Here is a 23,603-nt window from a genome sequence, read left to right on the forward strand (position 1 = left end):
CACAAAGCTCTCCAGAATGCAGGACTAAAGGCAACAGCCCACGCACATTGTTACTGAGTCAAGCTTTCAGCTTTACCAGCATATTAGTTTAAGGTTTAAAAGGAATGGGCTGGAATACAGTTTGAGTAGTTATTTAAATGAGGCAAACTTCCTCTCCCTGCCCCAGTCTTAAACTTCAGAAATAGAACCAACACCTGGTCCCATGGCAGGAAGCAAAGCAAGCATGTTGAACCCTACTCTTAATAAATTCCCTATTCTATCCTCTTGTTGCTTCCTTCTTCCCACAGATGTTTCTCAGTGCTCTTTTGCTAAGCCAAATGCATCTCAGCCAAACAGATGAACATTTTATTACTTAATTTTTTCTCTCCAAATATGTAGTCGTGTGCATGGGGATCTACATTATGTTCTGCTTATCCTTAGCAGCACCAGGAAAAAAAGCACAAAAAGAATACTTAAAGTTGCTTTTAAAAGAAATAATGGATCTACAGCATCAGTTGTGCTGGTCTTGAGGATGTACGCCCACAGGGAGTGGACAAACGCCTTCAGAAGCAAATGGGAGATTTAGGTTAGATGTAAGGAAGAAGCTCTTCCCCATGAGGGTGCTGAAGCTGTGGCTGCCCTATCCCTGGCAGTGTTCAAGGCCAGGCTGGACAGCGCTTGGAGCAACCTGGTCTAGTGGAAGGGGTCCCTGCCCCTTGGTGGGGGGGTTGGAGCTGGATGAGCTTTAAGGTCCCTTCCAACCCAAACCAGTCTGGGATTCTATGAAACACAGCAGCAGCCAACTAACAGCTACCCAATGGCTTTGTGTTCTACCTGAAATGTGACATATCAATTTATGCATGACTGGGAGTTATAGAATTTAACTGTAAAACCAGTGCTGTCACCTGGAAAGTCTTATCCTGAAACTCAGAAATTGGACTGTAATCAACTGCCCTGGCTGGCTGGTCATTCAGGTCAGGTACCTGCACACTCTTCTCTAGCACCCTGGAAAACATGAACAGCCCCTTTCCTTGAGCTGTGACACTGAATAAAGGCTTCAAATCATTTAGGGCATCCTACATCCTAGCAACTCAGCAGCACTGAAATTCAGTGTTTACAGAGAAAGCAAGATCTAACACACATGATAAAGAGAGTAAGTCCTTATGGATGACTGACACATGTGAGATTTTCATGCCAATTTTTGAGAATCAGCTGAGTAGGTGCTTCACAAGTGCCTGGAGATCTTGAGAAGCCTATCTCCTCCCACTGCTGATACAAAGAGACTTGACTCCTAACAGGGTATCCAAGGTAGAAATCAACAGAGCCTCCATGATGTCCTGTCCATTCAACTGTTGAAGACTGGGATACACACATACACATGCAAGCATACTACAAAATGAGCGTAAAATTCACAGCTTTATCTGTTTGCTTGATGCAGTCATTTCACAAAGATGGACTGCAGAAACACAGCTATGGAATATCCTAAAGGAAGCTTAACCAGACAGCTACTCGCATTCCCACCCACCAGCTTCCCAAGTTTACCTTAAGCTCAGCAACCTGTGAAGAAATGTGCCACATCAGACTTTCACTTAGGAACTTCATGCCATATGGTCCCAGAAGTTCAGAAAGGGCTCTCATTTCTGAGAAACAAAACAAAATGTTCTACTTCAAACATTCCTTCAATTATTTTATGCTCATAATTCATCTAGCACTGATATTTAAACTGCAAAGGTATTTTAGCACAAAAAAGAACTTTAGATATGAGAATCTGTATCATAATAGAACTGAAGCAGCAGCCAACAACATGTCATAGGCCTATCTCTGTAAAATAAACGCAACAACCATACTTTGACCAAAAATATGAAAAGCAAACTCCCTGGGGACATCGAGGCAGCATGAATAAAAAGTATTTAAAATACTACTGAAGGTTAAGAAATCCTCTCTGCAATAGAATGCTCTACCAGCAGCTGTTATTCCATGTACTCAAGCACAGGGTAACTATCCCTCACATTCAGTAGAAATATCAACATTTACCTGATATGTCAGAGTACTCCTCAGCATTAAATGTCAGTTCATTTTCTGTAGGCAAATTCACGAATGCTTTCATGGCTGGAAAATAGGCTATGTGACCATTGCTGACTTGCCGTAGCAAAGTTTCCAAATACCTTGGCAGAAAGGGAACAAGGTTTAGATGAAAAGACACATGTTCATAGATACTGTATAGAGGTGAAGTGTATTTGTGTGACAATGGACAGCAAAGCCTGTAGACTGAAGTTTTACTTTCATAGATCAACTGTGATCTGTATCTTACTCTACATTTCCCCGTATAAAACATGCATTTAATAACATGCAAACCCTGAAGTGCTTTATAAGGTAATGGGACGAGTAAACAAGTTGGAAACTTAAGAACATTTCAAACTTCACTTCTCCAATTGCAGATATTTTATTAAATAACATATACAAAATTTGTTACAAGTGTTCATGTAATTACTTACCAGTTTGTGTACAGACTGGTAATGGTTGGCTCACCGTGACTATCTAAATGCTGGGTTTGCTGAAGCAGAACATTGTTAAATACTCGTGTGATGTCGATCTGTACATAATTTTCTATTGACTGGAGGACTGTCATGTAGGCTCTTACGCTGGTTAACAGCTCTGACGGCTTTGCAATCTCCTGTGTTGCTTGATTATACATAGTCATTCCAACAATTGACCTTATGGAAACAAATTGCACTTATTAAAATTCAGAGACAAAGATGCAGCTATAAAAGTGATTTTGTATTCAAAGCTTTTACCTGAAAACATACATCAGCACTTTAAGAAATAGCTCTAGATGCTGAAATAGTTCTAGGTGCTGAAGACAAGTGTAGTTGTGGTCCAGCAAAAATATATGACACTGAGATATTCACCAAGCATTTTTAAATTAAAACTTTCCCCCATATATATAAGAGCAATCCACAACATGGAAGCTCTATTTATCAAAGTAGTTGTTAATATAGCAAAGGTCTTTTTAAATGCAAAACCTCTAGGAAATGTAAAGGCAATGATGCATTAAAGTATTCAAAGCATAGTAACTAAGGCAAAAATTCTTTGACTACAGTTGCTGTCACAGTTTTAGTTTGAAATATCTGTCCAAAAAATCATATATCTATAATTATGTACTGAAAACATTCAAAGCAAATCTATCTTGTGTTGCTTTGCATAAGTATTTAGAGGCATGTCTTACTATCTGGTAATAATAGCTATGCCTACTGTATTTGGGCACTTAAACAAAGGCACATACCATACCACTGAATCTCCTTTCAGCTCACACAGTATTAAAAACAGAACAAAACAAAACAAAGATCCCTTCTGCAATACAGATACGCTTTCCTAAAGCATTCTTCTTTCTCATTTTAATTACATTTTAACTGTTCTAAATAGCTTTTTGGAAGCAATACTTGTAGCATTTATTTTGGGGTTATAATGGTCTCAGACTTTCAGAACTAAGCTCCTGAGTGGTGTATACTTTTCTAAAGCAGAAGAGCAACAACAACAAAAAATCAATACCTTCATCAGAGGTGAACAGAAGAGTTACTCTAGAGGAGATCAGCTTATTTAATTAGATTTTTGTTTGGAAATGTGTAAGTCTATTTTCACAAGTTTCTCTTGTTTTAAAATCAATTCAAATTTGGTATTATACAAGATAGCATAATAATTATTACAAGTAGCATAATATTATTACAAGTAGCATAATAATAAGGTCTAGTCCTATCATACATGAAGAGCAGGTTAAAACAGGAAGCAAAATACCTCCTAACACTAAACCACAGTTTATTCAAAAGTCAACTGGAAACCTCTGGAAGAAATGCCACTTAAAGAGCTGAAAATAATCATAAAGGAACATTTCCTGTGTTTGGCTGACAAACCTCAGTTTGCTCATGAGGCAAGGAAAAGGAAAGCGGTCTCTGAAAACCTGAAGCCTGTGGCTTCAGCCCTGACTCACAGCCAACCTCCCCCCCAGTTAAAAAATAAGCACAAGTGACCACCACTGGTCTAAGTTCACACATCTGAAGATTACAGCTGACTTCTAAAGCCACGAAGTTATCTTTGTTTTATGCCACCCTTATGTGAAAGATGAAGGGCTCTAATGACTTAACACTATGTCCTGATAATTAAAACTTATGTCTTGTACTCTGCTTGAAATATATATGCCTAGCAATCCTTGGCATAAAATACAACTAGGATAGTTGGCTGTTTTAATGTGAAATCCTCTCCAGAAATTGCCACTTGTCTATTTCTGTAAGTAGCAATGGGAAGATCAAGGTAAAACCACACAGGAATATCAAGTGGCAACACTTTCTTATTTTAAGGAAAAAGGTAATTAAAATATCCTCTAATTTGGCTTTGCCAGGTCTTGGGTTCCGATTTTGAGATATTCTTTCCTCAAGCCAGCAAACTCAAACACTTTAGACAACCCAGCACTGTGCAAAAGAATAGTGGGAAGAGAGTCCTTACATATGCCTAAAAATAGACATCACCAAACCCTACAAAATACTCAGGACTAGGAATGCAGGATGAGGCTGTTAAACAGGTGACATGTATTGCAACATATTTTGTTTTACAACAGGAACTACTGCATGTGTGCACATACAACTTAACTGTCACATAATTGGAATTTCACTTACGAGTTTCACAATCCACCTTTAAAAAAGAGTTTTATGTAGTAAACAACATTTCCAACAACAAATCAGTAAAGACTTATCTTGTACAGGAATACTTCACAATATTTCTTACTTGGTAAAGCGGATTTCCAGGTGAGATGTTAAATATTCCCTTGGTGTAAACGTGTGCTCCCAAACCACCATGTTGGGTACGTAATTGATAGAGAAGCAGAGCTCAGAAAGTGCAGTGTGCAGTTTGTCCAGGCTTTAAGAACAAGCAACAAGAAATTAAATGTTTAAAGAGACATTATGGAAAGTACATGCTGGATGTAGGACACCGAGAGCAGGTACAGCTCTAACTCCTCCTTTCATTATCTTTTGCTGCTTTCAGACACTTTTCTAGCTTACTTAAAAAACAGCGTTTTGGGTAAGAATGCATCCTACAGCTGCATACTAATCTGCATCACATACATATATATATATACACGTATTTTTCCCCTCAAAAACAACAGTCTGCAAAGGTGTTTTTTCCTAACTGAGCTAAGCAATATAGTAATTATTGCTACTAGCTACTAAGAACATAAAAATATCAGGGAAGGAATCTTAAGCTATAGTAAGTTCTTTTGCCTCAACTTCTCCAGCCTTCACAGTTCACTGAAGTTTGCCTGTTGCAACTGCAGCAAAACCACTTCCTTTTCAGCAGTGTGTGTGTTCAGGCACTGCCAGCCACAGCACTAAATATTTATTGTTTCCTTTTCCTAGATTCCTTCCTCTTCATACTTTTATCACTCTCCCATCTGGTCCTCTGATCTCTCCTAACAATTATCTTCTACCTTTTCCTCCCCTATCATCTCTTACACCCCAAACTGTAGTAATTAATCTTTCCTTTTATCTCTTCCAGGTGTTTTGTTTTTCTGCTGGTTCTGTTATCAATGTGCTGGTGTTTTCAATTCTTTAGCTACCAACAAGGAAACCTCCAGCTGGTACAAGCACTGGAACCCAAACTGAGCTGAAGGCAGCAAACAGCCTTTTGGCAGCACTTCCAGCCCACACTGTGCTTTACCTGGTTAACCTAGTTAAAGCAAGGCAGAAACCAAGATGCCATCCACTCCTTGGACTCTCACAAAAATTAGTATGACTACCCAGGAAAGCTACAGCACTGGGATCCTTTCTGCTCAGGAGAGGTAACAGCCAAGGGATAAATTCAAGAAATGCATGTTCCTATTGCTATGCGTAACAGAATGCAGTCTCTATAGAAGTAACAGAAGCATCACATACTCACAAACTACAAAGTTGTATTTACAGACAGTTAAACTCACACAAATACATTAAGCAAGAAGCATTCAATATGCAGAACACACACATTTTGACGTAGCATTCAAGGTGAAAGGAACTGAAGAGGCAGCTTACTTTGTCACAACCAATCTATTTTTCCTCATGCTTTCTACTCCCGGTTTCTCCCTTTCGGGTTCTCCTTTCTTTCCAGTCTGTTTTTTTGACTTTTTGTTCACTGCTTGACTGATGGTTTTGGCACAATGCTTTGGCAGCAACTAGCAAACAGAAACAAACAGCCCCTCCAAGTTAAAACCCAACTTTTCAGCAACCATGGGATAGAAAAGAAGCTTATGGTACAGATGCAGATTTCATCACACAGGTAGCACATTCTTCCTTGGGCTACTAACTACACAATTCTAACATTAAAGTATTCCTCAAATCACCTATTTTATATACAGAAAAACATCCCCAAAAGGGGGTTGGGGCAAAGGCAAGCAGGAAGTGGAACCATAAATATGCAGAAAGTTGAACAGAGAAGAATCTTAAAAGGGGACACAACCACTCACCTGATCACTCAGTGTACACTGTTCTGTGCAAATGTCTGTGATAAGGTTTCGAGCTTGCTTAGCCATTTCATCCAAGAACATGTTGCACAAGGAAAGGCTACGATCTCCAATGTGATGTCGCTGTTAAAGAAGGAAACAGAAGAAGTCTGATGGTCAGGTTCCCACTAGTCCTGGACTGAAAATAACAGCTCACTAAATCATATAACAGTGTTATGTAAAATTATAAGCTTATTAGTCCTCAATAATCTCAGCTCCAGGATTTTAGTTTTATTTTTTTTTCTTTTGAAGTAACCATAGCATTTTCAAAGTCCTGGGCATTATCACTCAAAATATTCTGATTACTGTGTATTGCAAAAGACTTTCTGGAAAAGAAGGCAAGTAAATTTTAAAAAGCAGGTTTTCCTGTTTAATTTTGGACCAAAGCTAGTTTAACATATCCTGTCCTCAAGGTTTTTGTTTAATCTCCTCTTCATTAGTTTGTACCAGTACTAAATCTAGAAGAAAACCCATGAAACTCAAGCTGCAGATAAAGCAGTGTCCTTCACACCACTGAAAAATAAATAAAATAAATAAAAATACCAATAATGAAGCTCTCCTGCATTCATTTCTGGGTTCAGTTTGTCATTGGATCTCCACAAGCACAGCCTGTGTCTCACTAAAATCCTTCTTTCACCACCCATGTTTGCTTTCTAACAGCCACACCACCACACACTGTACACACTACAGCAAAGATTATTTTTCCCAAATGATAGTAATCACCAAGTTATACAATTCAGATATTGAATTCAAAGTTCTGCAGGCTGTGGCAGAATGTGCTTGCTGCAGCTGAATCCACAGTAACTGGTGTACAGGGGATTTTGGCTACTGGTTCCTTACTGTTATTAGAATTGTTCTGAAAGACATTTCTTGTCTTGAAGGGAAGCCTTCCTGGAAACTTTTTAGGGGTTCTCTAGTATAAATAGAGTTTGCAGCTGTTTAAAGCAAAGTATACAGAGAAAATAATGATCTAGTCATATACTGAGAAGGAGTTTAACAGAAGAGGATTTAATGTTTTAGTACAAAAAAACACATCATGCATATTACAATAGATTTTATTCATCTAATTGAGATGAGCACTGCTAAGAATGAAACCACACTTTCATGAGCACTACACAAAACTGGCAAAGTTAATGCTCAGAGTAATTCCAAAGTCAATGGACATACAGGAAATGTACTAAAGGATCAGTTTCATTACTACATAAATAGAAAGAATTTCCTCAGAATTAAACTACTTCCTTTAACAAAGGGTCCATTTCTTTCAGCAACACTGCATTTTTTCCTTTGTAGTTCTAACCAAGGAGGGCAAGTGCTTGCATTATACCATATATCACTTGGGATTATTCTTTTTTGTTATTATTTTCTTAATCTTACTAAATAAACGCTATTTAGAACAAGCCATACAGAACTCCCAACTCTGTATTTCCTTTTTCTAACTAGTTTATAAACCAGTTGAAAGCAGAACTGCTGCTTAGAACTTTCAATAGGCATATGGGATTTATTAGCACCTAAGCCTGAATGACCCCAGAAAAGTCACCTAACCCTTGGACCTCAGCTTAATTTCTCTTTAGAGCAAAGATAATACTGCTTACTCACTTTAGAAAAGGATTTTGAGATCAGCAATGGAGAACCACATAAGAAAGTATTGACTTATTTTACCTCCTTCTTTACCACTCTCCTTCCTTGAATCTCATAATACTGAAACAAATCCTTCTTGCACTGCTCAGCTCTGGTCCTCTACTTTCAAAAGAGAGGAAAATAACTAAGACAATATATTTAATAATTACCTCTTCTGGGCACAGCTCATGGGTACAGCTCATAAAATGAGTACAAAGCAGTGGGAATGCAATTGAGTATCTTGACTGAGACGGAAGCTCCAAGCACTGCTGAAACATCTTCTCAAAAGCACGACTATAAAAACTGATCAGAAATAGACATTTTAATGGAATATATACACACTTTTGCTGCAAACGAGGTCTGCTTCACATGCAAACATACTAGTTGTGTCAGATTTGTGGTTATACCAAAAGCCACATCATGTTTTTGAAGCGGTCTGTTACATATTTTACTTGCATTTCTCTATTACTATCATATTTTTACTCTGACGGCTGCCACGCAAGCACTGAAAAAAAACTTGCACATTTTGCAAAAACATATTAAGGAATAATCTGCAAATGACCCCAGACAAATTATGTGACTGTTTGGAGAATTTCTGTGACAGTTCTTCAGAAATAGCTTAATTTGATAAAATTCATTTGATAAAATTACTTCTGATGGAAGCTAGAAAGTCTCATTGATTCTCCCACTGGCCTGTCTTCCTACCCAGTCTGCTATTTACAAATTACACTTGCAAGGACAAACCAAACAAGAGATAATAAAAAGCTTCTACAGTCAGATTAGCAACATACCAAAATATAGACAGATCTGAGGTTTCGACCAACATCTCCACCAAAGAATCCACCATTTTTGTGTGGAAGATGATTGTATTCATCATCTTTCCTAGTTCTCTATGGTCTGCAAGACCAAGTGAAGCTTTAGAAACACTGGTGTAGGCCTAGGAAGACACACGGAAAATGTTAAGATTGCATCTACAGCTACCTCTTTTGCAAATTCCTTGCTATTGCCCAATACAAGCGTTAAATACTGACTATGCTACGCATAGGACACCTGTGTACTTAAAGACCATGGACAGACTATTTTATCTTTCCACTACAGCTTAAGAAGACCAAACTGCCTTTAGTTGAGTCTCTAAACGTCACCCGAATATGACACCAATTCACAGATAAACTGGGGAACAAATTGACTGACAAAGCACAAACGTGCACTCGTGAGCCCCCACTTTAAGCACCACGTTCTGAGAGGCAAGAGAATGGGTATTCTGAAAATATAAAGTGCCTACCAAATCTTGACACAATTGCTTTACAGTCTAAACAGTACCCATACACATATCCCTTCTTTATAAAGTGAAGATGCTGTTACTGCAATGCACAGGAGTGAACCCACTGAACAGCTTGTACCTTCCGCTGGCTGGGCACAGCCTGTACAGTGCGCAGGCATCAACTGCTCATCCTCAACACAGCATTTCTGAACTGTTACAAACACCTCAAAGAATGACTTATAAAACGCATGCAACGCAGACAGTTACAAAATGTAGCAAATTATCTGCTTAAGTAATTGCCTGATTTTAAATAAACATGTTCTTAGCCTGTCACCCACTTGCAGTGAGAGTAGTCTAGAAGAGCAGTAATTTATTGAACATTTTAGTTTTAAGTTAGGGAAGTGTCACATGTATTTACAATGTCTTACCTGCAATCTAAACCAATCTAGTCTCATTCCTCTGAAGTCAAACACCTCTCCATCTTCCACTGTATCATGGAAAGAAATACAGAACATACAACCTTTAAAAAACAAACTACAAATTCAGATCCACTGTACCAGACCTTCTAAGAAACCCCAAAGAACTCAATAACCACTTGGGTACTGAACCTCATGCTTTTACCTACAAATTTCAGTCCAGCACAGCCATACTAATAGGAGTCAAAATATTTAGATGGAGATGTGTGCAACATGCTTCCTAAATTAAAGGTAGGATTGCTTCCCAATAGCATTCTTCAAAATAGAACTGCCCTGGGAAAGGGACACAACAAGCATGAACAAGAAACATGGGAACAAATCCAGTTTATGCAAGTTATCTCCTTCTGCTGGTGGCATGAGACAAAAAGAGACTAAGCTTCCCAGAGGAATCTGCCATTCTGTTACCATTTTCCCAAGTTAAGTTAAACTTACCTTGTTTCACGCTTAGTGAAGTCATTGTGTTCACAAAAGAGGACATGATGATTGATTCATCCTCTGGGCACACTGAAAGATTCTAAAATAAATGGTGTTGCTATTATAATTTCAAACTTGGTTTACGAAACGATGTCAATACCCATGCCCTATTTATCAGCTATGCTCTGAAATGTACAAAACTGTATACAATTAACTTAATCCACAGAATATTTCAAATGGTGCTATTTAACAGCTTTCACTTTCCAACTCATTGCTTGATGACAGGAAAGCCTGCTTCCAAACCAGTATCTGCTCAAAACCAAAACATCTCTCAGCAAACGTGCCCATGCACTTTTATGCTGCTGTCACTTACAAACGGGACACCAAATATTTTCCTATTACACAGCAGACACCAAACATTTTCTGACCTCTACAGGCACCTGCAAAGAAAACTGGCTGTGGCAGGATAGAGCGGAGCCCACATCAGCATTGCTTTGCTTCCCAAAAAGCCCCCTTTCAGCAGTTTTATTACTAACCTTGACTTCAGTGACTGATACCAGCTGAAAGATTTTCTCAAAGTTTGCCACTTTTACAAAATGCAACAGTTCACAAAAAAGCAGTTTCAGCAACTAGTAATATCATATTTCTATTAAATAATATAATACATTTCTCATAATTCCAGCTATGACCAATACTTTAACATAAAGGTTGAAAACAAAATCCAAGTTATCACTCAATCATTTGTCTAGTCTTGTGTTTGATATGTTATGAATTGCAACTAAAATTCAAGCCATCTTTTCCCCTCATTTCAGTGTGATCCTAAGGGTTACCCTATCCAAACAAAGACCACTTGTGTTAGTTTGTAAGCTTTTAGAAGTTGTTGACTAAATCTAGAAAGTAATTTCCCCAGAAATCAATGACAAGTGTAAAAAATACTTAATTCTGTCAAAAATCTATTAATATGTAAGTACTAAGAGTTATAGGGCAAAAGTACCAAAACACATTATTTTTGGTATTGAAAGTAAACCCAAGGATTCAGCTACATTTAGTAATTTCTACAGTGATACAAATTGGTATTGCAGCTGTTTAAGTAGATTGTTTAACTGAACAGTAATTCAGTGCCTGAAGTGTGGAACTGATGTTTGAACCCAACAAAAAAAGCTTACAGGATACACTTGGCAAGTCTGAGTAGCTGAGCTAGGGAGGAAATGTGGGCTCCATCTGGTGGTCGCTACAGATTAAAACTAAAACAGTTCAGAAAGCCCATCATATGTTTGTCAGGCTAAGCAAGAAAGTTTTAATGTTCCTTTAGGGGCTGTACCTTTTTCATTGCCTCTAAACACACATACATACAATAGACTGGGTTTGAAGGGACCTTAAAGATCACCCAGTTCCAACACCCTGCTAAAGGGCAGAGACACCTTCCCCTAGACAAGCCCCATCCAACCTGGCCTTGAGCACTGCCAGGGATGGGGCAGCCACAGCTTCTCTGGGCACCCTGTGCCAGCACCTCAGCACCCTCACAGGGAACAGCTTCTGCCTGAAATCTCATCTCAGTCTCCCCTCTGGCAAGTTAAAACCATTCTCCCTTGTCCTGTCCCTATAGGCCCTTGTCCAAACAGAATATCACAAACCAGAATGTGTTTCATAAAATTATTCTTGACAAAGAAAAGCCTTTAAAGTTTGCATTTGAGAACCCAAACCCACAGACTTGTCATACCTGAACAAGCTCATTCAAGACCACTGCATCAAAGCCAGAGAGATACTGCACATAGTATCTCTGCATCACTGGTCCGTACTTTCGCACATGTGCTCTGAGCTCCTCCATGTAGAATATTAGCTCAGCTATGTGTCTAGGCAAGAAGACAAGGAAAAGCTTACAGATATGAAACACCCAAAATATGAAAACCTATTTGTATCAGTGGAATACTTCTCAAGAGGGTTTCCTCTTATACCTTGCTTTTTAATCTATTAGTAACACGTAATTGCTGTATGAAAATATCTTTTCACATTGTAAAATGAGTTTTCATAGATAATTTTCTCTGCAAGGTAAAATCCACTCAACAGGAGGTAAGTTAGCAGGACACTATCACAATAATCCTCAAAGGTTTGTATAACTGTTCACTTAATATTTTGAATAAGAAGTGCTTTTGTAACACTCAATTTGAAAAAATGTAGGGTTTTTCCTAAAAAGCAGTTAAATCTGAAAAATACTATTGTAATGGTCACTTCTCAGTTTTGTTTTGTTTTTTAACCATGAGGATGGTTAAATACTTGCACAGGTTGGTTCAGAGCAGGTTTGGGACCTCCATCCCTCCCTAGCACCTAAAGTCCAGTGAAGAAACACCAACATTATTGCAATCACAAATAGCCTTGTGATTGTCACTTGTTTAAATTCTTGCTGCCAATACAGACATTGGCTGATCTTGTGTTCAATAACCTTGAGAACTCAAAGGCAACCAAATAGGCCTTGTGCCTATCCACATTTGTAAGACCTCATCATCCCATCTTTCATTTTTAGCTTGTTTATGCTGACACTAATGCTGTATTACATAAATCTCCCTGATTTAAAAGACAGTTTTATTACAAGAGACATTTTACAAATCGACAAATCAAGCTTTCTGACAGTTTCCTTCCTCCCACCATTGACTTGCTCAAAGCAAAAATCACTGAAGACACATGATAAAGCTTCATTTTTGCTTATTTAGGGGAAAAAACACATTCAACTTTTATACAATATTTGTATTTCATAATTTTCTGCAGAGAATGAATTTCCTCTGATGTGCTCCACTTTCCAATAGAATACTTTAAGTTTTCTGGTTTGATGGGAATCTTAGTATTTCCAGGTTAGGATTTTTTGAACAGTCCCAACTGTTCCATACAGGCAACCTTCTCCGAGATTCCCTTCGCTTCAAATGCATTATTTTTTGGTGAAATTCTCAACAATTTAAGGTATCACACTGAAAATTAACATACTTATCTATGAAATCATCTGCGCTCTTCTTTGGCATATTATCTGCATGACGAAGAAGCCAAATAATTTCATCACGAGCAAAGGATAATGCCATAAATACAAAAAGTGCCTGAAAAACAGAAATTGTTTAGAAGTTTATAGATACATGCAACAGTTGGACAGCTTGTGTACACTAAGAGTTAACCAGACTCTAAACCCAAGTATCTTAAAACCTAGGTAGGTTTCTCAGAGTAAAGTGCATGTTTTCCCCTGCACCCACACAGACTAAATGGCATATTATGAAGACACTGTAGAATTGCATAAACACAAAACAAAAACCATGATTACCTTGGGACCCAACAAGCCTGGCTGATCAGACAGGACAGTAGCCAGTTCTTTGAGTGCAGAACGTAGAAACTTGCGTCTCTCTCTGTGCATTGAACCGCTGCATCAAAAGAGCAAACCAAGACATCATCCACTGTACTAACAAGAGAACATTTGATGTTTTCCAATCATGTAAGCCCAAGCATAAGCAACTCATATCATACTGACTTCTAAAGTTCACTGTTTCAAAGGACATGGCTCAATTAAAATTGGCATGCCCATCCCCAAGACTGTGTATTACTGAAGTCTGGTTAACTTTAAAATCCAAGTTCTCTCCCCCTGCTTTGTGATGTGCATTTGACTCCAGTAAAACATTTCTGGTTTAATTTCAGTAAGTAATTAGACAAAAAGAAACTGGAGAGAAAACTAAATGTATCTATCCTGATAGTTTGAAAATAATCTAAAAGTTTGTAAGTTAAATCGATAACATCATTAAGCAAATGCAGATTTAAAACATCAGTACATTATATCATTTGAAAATGGACTCAAGACAGTTTTTTATAGCTTCAGACATTCTTTAGAGCTTTAAGAAGATCAACACTAAAATCTGACAGGAAAACTTTGTGTGCAGACACTTACGCATGTGAAACAGCAGCTTCTTTGCATTCCCTGATGTCATTAATACGCTTGTTGTAGCTGCAAGTGAAAAACAATCCAATACCGTAGTAAGTACAAGTAGCACAGTTTAGCAAGGGCCAATTGGGATGAGCTGCAATGCCATAGCAAGCAAGAAACAGCAAAAAGCCCACAGGAGGCTTATTTCCCTGATCAGAGCACACTGGTGGAAGTCTCAACTTTGTTTCTGAGTTTTCATATATCACAGCAACAGGTAACTTTTCAGACAAACTGTACATTCATTCTCTTCACTAGATTAAGATTTACAGGCAAGAGCATTGATTTAACTTTTGCCATTTCAGACTGATTCTTTAGACTGTCTCATAACTGAGATTAAAAAAAAAATACATGATTGTTCTGAAATCAGGCTCCTGAAAGTTATACACTGAAGAAACAATCAGGATATGATGCAAAAACATTTATGTGCTAACTACCCTTAAGCAGACTTTACATTGAGTCAAAGCAACATTTTCAGAACAGTTCTTCAAGGAGTTTTAATTTTGAACAGAAGCTCTGAAAGGTGAAAAAGAAAGAAAAGAACATACCCTCGTATGTTTACAAACAAGTCTTCTGCAGCTTTGTGAATATGGAATACTTCATCTCGAAACAGAGCCAAACAAGAGCTGCTTTGAAGTGCAAGTTTCCAAAGGTTCAAAGCTGTAGCATCGCTATTTAGGATTCCATGGCACAAAATAAATCCAACTTCAGAAGTCACATTGATGTATGTCACAATCCAGATGCAGAAAGACAGCAAGAGAACAGAGATTGTTATGTGTTTTCTCTTGAATAGTTCAAGCAGCTAATTAATCATCAGTTTAATGGATAACATAGAACCATAGAATAGTTAGGGTTGGAAAGGACCTTAAGATCATCTAGATCCAACTCTCCTGTACATTAAAAAAACACCCCACACTGTTCTAGTGGAGGTGTTTTTGTAACATGAATTACTTCATGCTGATTCTACTTGGCTATTTCCATCAGATTTACTAAAGCACTCACTTCTAGTGAAAGTCTGGACTAAACTGATGACAAACCCAGTTTCAGCAGCACTTGCTGAAGTCTAAACTTTACTGCAGGTAAAAGTATGGTACATACAAATGGGATTTGATCAAGTTCTCTGGAATCTGAGTAAAACAGCTTTGTACAGTACAGAAAAGCAAGTTATCTTTGCAATGTTAACTGATACTTTAAAAAACAACCATGAGCTGTTTCAGAATGTTACTCACAAATGATCCATTTTTCCATTGCATCCAGAGAGAGGTATTCACACGGCATCTGTTGGAAAAGCAGGAATTTGTAGCAAACTCATTATGTAAAAGACAATACATTTCACGAGAAGTACTGCTTACAAAAATGGGACAAATAAATCCTTAAATGCTAAGTAATCATGAAAGACTTCTGCTGACTACTAACAAGGCTGTTTCATCTCTTTAGAACTGAGCGTCTGAACACTAAGTGAGCTTCCATACCTTGAAGAAGACAGTGAACTGATACTGACAAATGTTCAGTTTCGACAAACACTGTACTTAAAAGAATTAGTTCAATTTTCAGCTGTTGGTCCACAGACATCTGAGACAGCCCCCAGGATCCCTTCCTTCACAACTGCAGAAGTTAACATTGTTTCCCTTCATCTTTTGATCATCAAATACTGGAAACAAAGGCATGCACTAAAGCAACAGCAGCTTTAATTAATGCAAGAAAAACTTTTCTCTGTATTCCCTGAAACAGCCTATTTACTTCTCTGATTAAAACCCATGTAGAATCATAGGATCAACTATAGGTTGGAAAAGACTTTAAGATCAACAAGTCCAGCCTGGACTGCCAAGTCCACCAATAAACCATGCCACTATAAAGAACACTGTCCTTTACTATTGTAGTGTTTCTGACACATCTATCATTTTATCCATATGGAGCTCTATAAATACCATTACACAGTAAATCAATATCTGCATAAGATTAATCTTATGTTATTCTCATAATAGAATAATGGATGTTATTCAGAAGAGAATAATGGATGTTATTCTCATAACAGAAGAGAACAATGGATCTGGGTTTTGGCTTTTTGTGGTTTACAGATAAAGGTAATGAAACAGAAAATTAAAACACCCCCACATTATTTCATGGAAAACTTTGCCTAACTTTATCATACAGCACAAATTAAAAGGCCATACTGTGTCAGACTGTGCAGGATTAAGCATTGTGCTGGGGGCACTGATGAGGCTCAGTAGTTGTGCGTTTCTCCACTGGTCAGCTGAGAGATTTCTTCGAGGGTAAACCATCTGGAGTGAAATCAGAGCATCTGAAAGGGACTAAAAGTAAGACCAATGTTGAGTTGAGATCCAAAGGACATGGGAGGGCAGGAGGAATCAATTAGGGACAACAAATCTGTGATACACAACTGCAAGTTGTTCATTATTTATTCAGGCATCCCTATTACTGTGTTATTCCCTTCTTTGCCACTTCATTTAGTATGTCTTTTCCTCTTTGCTAGCAAATTAGAATCATTTTGAGCAGATACTGTTTACCAGAGCACCTTCATAGCAGATTAAACTTCTGATCCGAGTTAAGTGTGGTCCTACCCCTTTTCCCTGCCTTTTGCATCAATACTGGTGCATGTCTGAGTCCTCAGGTCTGAGTGCTAAGCCAGCAGAAAAGATCACTCAGGGAGTAAAGGGATTCATCTGCTGAAGCTAATGTAAAAGACTAAACAACTGTCATGTCTTCTGCAAACTAGTGGGATGGATGAAAGGACAACTTCAGTGTGCAGGTCCATGAGAGTGCAACCTAAGAATGTGCCTCTATAGCACAGTGCCTGAAGGTATCCCTGACCCCAATTTATACCTCTAGCATAGAACAAGCAGGAAAAATCTCAAGACTAGAGACGGAAAACCAACCAGTACCTAGACTTCAAAACAGGAACAAACACAACCCTTAAAATCTTTAGGCAGTAACTTCACGTTTAACTTCAAGTCCTGCCAAAGATCCCAAAATAAGGGGTTAGGGAATCAATTTGCAAACATCTAGAAAATAATACCACTATAAGTAACAGTCAGTACTGATCAAACAAATCTAGTTTCCTCTGACAAACAGAGTAGCAAGCCTGGTGGACAAACGGCAAGTGATAAGCAGGATAAGCCTTGCCAAAGTCAATGGATCAGTCTCTTTTCCAAGGTATTCTCATATGAAGATACATTGTAGATAAACCATGACAGAACTGCAGCACAACCAGCTGCATATGAGTGCAAGCTTAAAAGCATTTGTAAAAGCTAAAGGAATTGGGTTCATTTAATTTAGTGAAGTCAACTGATCATCACAGTCAGCTAAGCTGAGTGTAGGAGCTATTACTCAAGAGGCAGTGGTGATATCCAGGATTCCCAGTCCAAGGAAAGCCAAAGCAAAAGCCCTCAGGTTACAAAGCAGAAAAACACATTCATCTGGAATGGTAAGCTAGCAAAAACCTGGTTTCACAGAAATATTTGGAATCTCCTTCATTTCATGCTACAAACCAAAGCAGAACATGCACGCAGGTATTCACAGATGATCCAAAACTGATTTTTAATCAATTGTTAATCCTCAGTAAATAAAATGGAACCTTACCAATGGGTCTTAACATTCCTGTGTTTCTATAGGTTCTGTTATTTAACAGGATATCAATCCCCAGCCTCAGACAGTAATTATAAATAAATACTTAAACTTTATACCTAATGGCTTTGACAAAACAAAGGGTTATTATCTTACTTATTTTTTATCTCTGCTTCTCTCAGATAAGGTAAGTACTTGTGAAAGGTTGTTACATACTTTACTGTGAGGTACAAATTCCTCCATCATTTTCTTTAAAGGATTTTCATAATCCACAATCATCTGGCCAAGGCGTGGATATTCTCTGTCACTAAAAGCAACAACAAACAATTCACTCAGGTGTAGCTGTTACTATTATTACTATCACTATACACATTACTTCTGTAAGAGATTTTTACCTTGCTCCATGTGTCATTTCATGGGCATAGTTATACAATCCAATGATAGCCTTCCTTTCTTCGATTCGAGACAGCAATATCATCAGAGTTGTGTAGGTTATAATCAGATCTAGGTAGTTCTTTGTTAAATCAAAATTTACAGTCTAGAGATAAAAAAACAGTGAATCATAACTCTCAAACTCTTAGAAACAAGCACAAAACTTGTTCTTTACCTTATTGCTTATTTTCAATGTTTTTTAAATACAGTGGACTGTCCTGGACAAAGGTTTTCCTGGTTGCATACAGACCTTCATACAGTCCTCATTTATTCACTCAGATGTCCAGAAGTGTTTGCATTCATGAAAGCAATCATGCACATAAATCCTTCCAGGCCTACGTGTCACAGATTAGTTGACAGATAGTAAAACTTCTGGATGCAATTAAACAGTCATATAGTGCCTTGCCTATGAATTATATTTAAATATGATTTGATAACATAAAAAGTAGCATATATACCACCAGCATGGAAACACCATGTCATAGGATATATACTCGCTTCTCTTTCATATTATGAACTTCAGTTAGCCAAATTTAGAATAATGGCTAAAAGTAACAAGGTGACATTATACGCAATAAGAAAGGTAAACCCGTGACTCAAAGGTGTTTGGGGTTTGGTGGTTTTTTGGTTTAGTGGTTTGTTTTGTTTTCTTTTTAATGTATATAGCTGCTCTTGTATGTGTTTTAGCCAATGCCACAAGTGGCATCCTCACACAGCTTAAGTGGACACCAGTAATATTATTATTGCCTTGTGAGCCTCACATGGCTTAAGCATACATATGACAGTAAACCCTCCCAAATTAACTTGCAGATGCAACAAAGCAAAAATTACAGAAAGATACGTATGCCTGGTAACAGACAATGCTGTTACCAGTGTCCATAAGCAGCTTGTTTCAAACAGTATCTTCTGATTTCAAGCTATTACACAAGTTAGAGATGTTAACGATTACCATGGGTTTATTTCTCCTACATTTATAATTAGAGATGTTTACGTTAGCCAAAGAAACACAAGTCCATTCAATTCTCCACACGGGGCTCCAATTAGAAGTGTTTTAAGAGACATTTGAAAGTTTAAACCCAGAAACTTACAATATCAAAGAAGACTTGGCAAGCATCAATAGTGTTCAGCAGCTCACAAACATGGTCCTTGAAAAACAAAGGAATAACCTCAGTTTAAAAATATCTAAGTAAATCACATTACTATGCTTAGTGATGGGGACTGATTTTTATTTTAAGTGAGCTACAAGTTCATCTATTTCACCAATAAAGAGACAGAAACTGATGTGACAGAACAACTGATGTACTTCTAACACCTTACCTTAAATTCCATCACATCAACAAAGGTGAAGTAGTATAACGCCAGGTTCTTCAGGATCTCTGATTTTTCCTTCTGGAGCTGAGCAAGCTGTTGCTAAAAGAGAAACATAAACATGGACACTGTTCTTAGAAGACCTGGAGAAGCCTGCTGGAAAATAATACCTGTGAAGCGCAGAGTAACCACCAGGCTAAGCAAAGAAGCCTTAACATGGTTTTCTAAGGCTGAGGTTCTGTGTCTCAAATCCACACAGAGTTCTCAGAATAGATCATTTTAACAGCTGCCAACTATGCTTTGGAGATAAAAGTCAAATTAGTACACATTAGTACCAAATTCATACTGTTTAGCTCTGCTAGAGATGAAAATGGGGAGTTAGGAAAACAGGGTTACCATATGTAGAATTAGCCAAAGCAGAACAGTACATGAGCACAAATCGGCATGACAAGAACAAAAAAGAAGTGACGACGTTACTTGAGGTGGGAGAAAAGGTGGCAGGTTACAAACTTGACTACAGGAAAACATTATGCTTTTAAATTCTGAACTTACCAAAAAGAATATCCAGGCAAAGCCACGTTAAGCATGCAAAATAAAATGTAGATACAAACATAAAATACAGTCACGGTTCTTTGACCAGTTCCATATAAACACAATAATACATTCAAACAAAAGCAACAAAATAAAGAAACAAAAGAAGAAGCAAAACACTAGCATTAGACACTGGTGGATAAAATGGAAAAGGCAAACGTGAATACAGAGGCGTAAGAGAGTTCACGTGGATTCTTTGATTTTATAAACAGACAATGAAATATCATTGAATTTCCATATTTTCCCAAATTTGCTGCAGGAACCGGAGATCACTTGATCACAATGGATAACACACAAAAAGCAGCTGTTACTCAACAGCCGTGCTGTTTATCTATGTCTTAGTCTCGCAGCACTGCAAGAACAGAGTTATTTAACCTGCAATATCCAGCTACAAATTAAGTCTCTTTCCTCCTACATGAACTGAGTTAAAGGAGTCATAACACTGGCAAGAAAAAAAGCTCTCCAAAAAGCAGCAAGACTTTAAATTAAAGACCAATCAAGTTAAATAGGATTTCCTTCTCAGTGAGAGAAATCAATTACAATTAAGATTAAGATGTTTCAAATTGGTAGCTTATTTTCATGAGAGGTTAGAAGGGAAGACACTTCCTCATCTCTCACTCCTTGTAAAGCCATGCTCTTGCTTTTATGTGGAGCACTAAAATGCCTCTACATTAAAAAAACCTACCTGGACCGCTACTGTATATCATATATGAGATAATTTTTGCTTATTTCCTCTGATTTTTTAAAGGTGATCATGATTTTTAGAAGCCCTCAGCCATAAGATTGCCATTATAGCCAAGGAAGACCGGCATACAGAGTTACGAGCAAATTAGAATGACCACATTACAAAATACTCCTGCCTACTCTTAAACCAGTGCAAAGGATTTTACTTTCAGTGCTGACTTCAAATGCCTACCCTATGTAATATTTAAGTTTCCCTCACACAGCATCAGCTGTGACTTAAATGAAAAATGGGTGCACGTACACGTGTTTATTCTGTAACTTCTCCTGATAACCACATGCACTAGGAAACAGGATACTTCCCCATAAACTGCTGCTGGGCAAAACCCGTCTTCAAATGTTAACTGCCTTGTGCTATGGGAACAAAGCACCCAGCATCATCATGTGCAGAGCCTGGCGCTCCTGCAGCTCTGGTACACCTCCAGGTGAACTGGTGTCTACACCTGGGGGCTTCTCAAAGCAAGGAGCGTGTTGTACCTCCAGAGCTCCTTCAGCAGTCAACAGTTCTTACACAATGAACATCCATCAGTTAAGATGCTTGGGTTTAATCTTCATCCTGGTCCTATAGCTTAAAGGGTTTCTCACAGCTGGTTTGTTTTCAGAACAACTGAGCAGAAATAACAGTTTGTTTCTGTGCACAAGTGCGAATGGGATGAATTTGAGAAGTCATTCCACAAACTTTCAGGAGCAGACCTCATGGCATCATTCAGAAATAACACTAATTCTAGCGCAGAGTAGAAGACAAAACCAGAGCTCACATTACAACTGCACATATGCCTTAACTTTTTTCCTACTGCAATCCTAACTCATACTAAGCAAGGCGTAATGTTAAGTGAGACTATTAAGAGTGCTTCTGTCCTGGAGACAGGCTGAGAAAGCTGGACTTGTTCAGCCTGGAGAAGAGAAGCCTCCAGGGAGACCTTAGTGCAGCTCCAGTGCCTAAAAGAGACTACAAGAAACCTGGAGGGGGGCTTTGGACAGGGGCCTGCAGAGACAGGCCAAGGAAGAATGGCTTTAAACTCAAAGAGGGTAGATTTAGGTTAGATTTAAGGAAGAAATCTGAGGGTGCTGAGGCGCTGTCACAGGGTGCCCAGAGAAGCTGTGGCTGCCCCATCCCTGGCAGTGCTCAAGGCCAGGTTGGATGGGGCTTTTCTAGAGGAAGGTGTCTCTGCCCTTTAGCAGGGTGTTGGAACTGGGTGATCTTTAAGGTCCCTTCCAACCCAAACCAGGCTGTGATTCTCCAAGTTGTACACCGCATCTATTTTTAGTATAACAAAACTCAGTGTCCACTTCTGGATGACACACCGATTTCAAAGCACAGTACACGAGATGGGGAGACCCCAGTGGGGGTGCTGGGTACTATGACTGCAAAAAAGAATAAAAAGAGTAATTTTTTTCATCAGAAATTCTGTGAAGCAGTACGTTAAATAAGAGAATATAGGGAGGAATTCATTACACTCAACCAAGAGTTAAGGAATCACTGCTGCGCACTGTTCATTAGTTACCTGCATTCCCAGAAATGTTTATAATTAAGTGATGCTAAAACTTTACGTAAAGAGTGAAGGTGCTCGTTCTTTGGGTGTTAAGGTGTCAGTGAACTTTGATAGTAGTATTTTAAATGAAAGTAAACCACATCAATTCTCATGACAAATCAGCATGGTGCAATTCACACAGGACAGCCTGATCGGTGATGTTTAACAGTGCAGCTTACAGCATGTAGTGTCTTGGATGTGTTTGCATTTTTATCACTCAAGAACGTGGGTGTAGCTCTTTCCACACCCACTGCACCAAAACTTTCCATTACTAATTTCCAAACAGCTGTTTAGAAATAGCTGGTGTTATTGAGGCCGTTTTCCTTAGCTTGCAATTCATTATCAGCAAATCTGTTTCCAGTATTCAACAAAAGTTTTAAAATAGGACAAACAGAAGATCATGTATATACTATACATAAATCAGGACTTCAAATACCAGAGAGCAAAGCTGATACTTTGCCAAGCAGGTTGTCTACAAGAGAACGAACTGATTTTTACTGAGCTGTCTTGTGCTCTGTCTTCTTCATATGAAGTCCCCAGAATTTTTACACAACTGGTTGGGTACACAAAGTACATTACAAGAAGTACATTAATAGAAGCCCAAACCAAGTAAGAAAATGAAAGACAGCCTCAACTTAAACTTTATATGAACACAATGGTTCAGAGACAAGAAAGCAATTACTCAAAGACATGAAATCAATGAAAATATTACCAATGTTAATCAATACTTATTTAGTATGAATGTTCAGGAAAAGCACGAGATAACTAAGAAATGGCTGTTCAGAGCATTTTAATATATGGAAAACCAGATGATAACTGTAGTTGTGTAACTATTTTATCAAAATTCTCAGACTGGTAGCAGTAGTATGTGCATAAATGTCTTATTTCATGGTGCAGGAACAGACTGTAGGTATAGGAATCTTCTCCTTGTATCAGTGTGATTTTTTCCCAGCAAGTATATGATTATTAAACACTTGCATTTGATTTCTACAAACCAACACCATATATATATCACAATGTCCTCGGAGAAGACACCATCAACCTCATCTTACTAGCTGTAATATAAGACCCAAAAAGCAGTATTACAAACTGACTGTTACAATTCTGGGAATAGGGGTAAATAATCATTGCCAAGTGTTCTTATTGTCATTTATTACCCTCACTATGCCTGCCACCTGCAGATTGTTCAGATGAAGGT

At 38.1% G+C, this 23,603-nt stretch overlaps 1 protein-coding gene across 2 annotated transcripts in view; it reads right to left on the minus strand.

The window, feature by feature from the left end:
• Window positions 1-23,603, minus strand: part of NCKAP1 (NCK associated protein 1) — a 55,765-nt gene that overhangs the window by 15,173 nt on the left and 16,989 nt on the right. Inside the window, exons 3-23 of one of the 2 annotated variants that reach the window (XM_034065170.1) lie at window positions 19,551-19,637; window positions 19,322-19,378; window positions 18,197-18,339; window positions 18,018-18,108; window positions 16,391-16,528; window positions 15,446-15,494; window positions 14,765-14,921; window positions 14,184-14,240; window positions 13,569-13,665; window positions 13,244-13,350; window positions 11,988-12,120; window positions 10,286-10,367; window positions 9,806-9,864; window positions 8,908-9,053; window positions 8,287-8,419; window positions 6,464-6,583; window positions 6,033-6,172; window positions 4,756-4,887; window positions 2,475-2,693; window positions 2,014-2,144; window positions 1,522-1,619 (exon numbers count right to left, since the gene is read on the minus strand). In XM_034065170.1, the coding sequence (XP_033921061.1) occupies window positions 1,522-1,619; window positions 2,014-2,144; window positions 2,475-2,693; window positions 4,756-4,887; window positions 6,033-6,172; window positions 6,464-6,583; window positions 8,287-8,419; window positions 8,908-9,053; window positions 9,806-9,864; window positions 10,286-10,367; window positions 11,988-12,120; window positions 13,244-13,350; window positions 13,569-13,665; window positions 14,184-14,240; window positions 14,765-14,921; window positions 15,446-15,494; window positions 16,391-16,528; window positions 18,018-18,108; window positions 18,197-18,339; window positions 19,322-19,378; window positions 19,551-19,637 (2,376 nt within the window). Of the gene's footprint in view, window positions 1-1,521; window positions 1,620-2,013; window positions 2,145-2,474; window positions 2,694-4,755; window positions 4,888-6,032; window positions 6,173-6,463; window positions 6,584-8,286; window positions 8,420-8,907; window positions 9,054-9,805; window positions 9,865-10,285; window positions 10,368-11,987; window positions 12,121-13,243; window positions 13,351-13,568; window positions 13,666-14,183; window positions 14,241-14,764; window positions 14,922-15,445; window positions 15,495-16,390; window positions 16,529-18,017; window positions 18,109-18,196; window positions 18,340-19,321; window positions 19,379-19,550; window positions 19,644-23,603 lie in introns of both variants that reach the window. The other variant, XM_034065169.1, reaches the window with a different exon arrangement.

This window comes from Melopsittacus undulatus, chromosome 8 (genome assembly GCF_012275295.1).
Source record: "Melopsittacus undulatus isolate bMelUnd1 chromosome 8, bMelUnd1.mat.Z, whole genome shotgun sequence".
NCBI classification, from domain to species: Eukaryota; Metazoa; Chordata; class Aves; order Psittaciformes; family Psittaculidae; genus Melopsittacus; species Melopsittacus undulatus.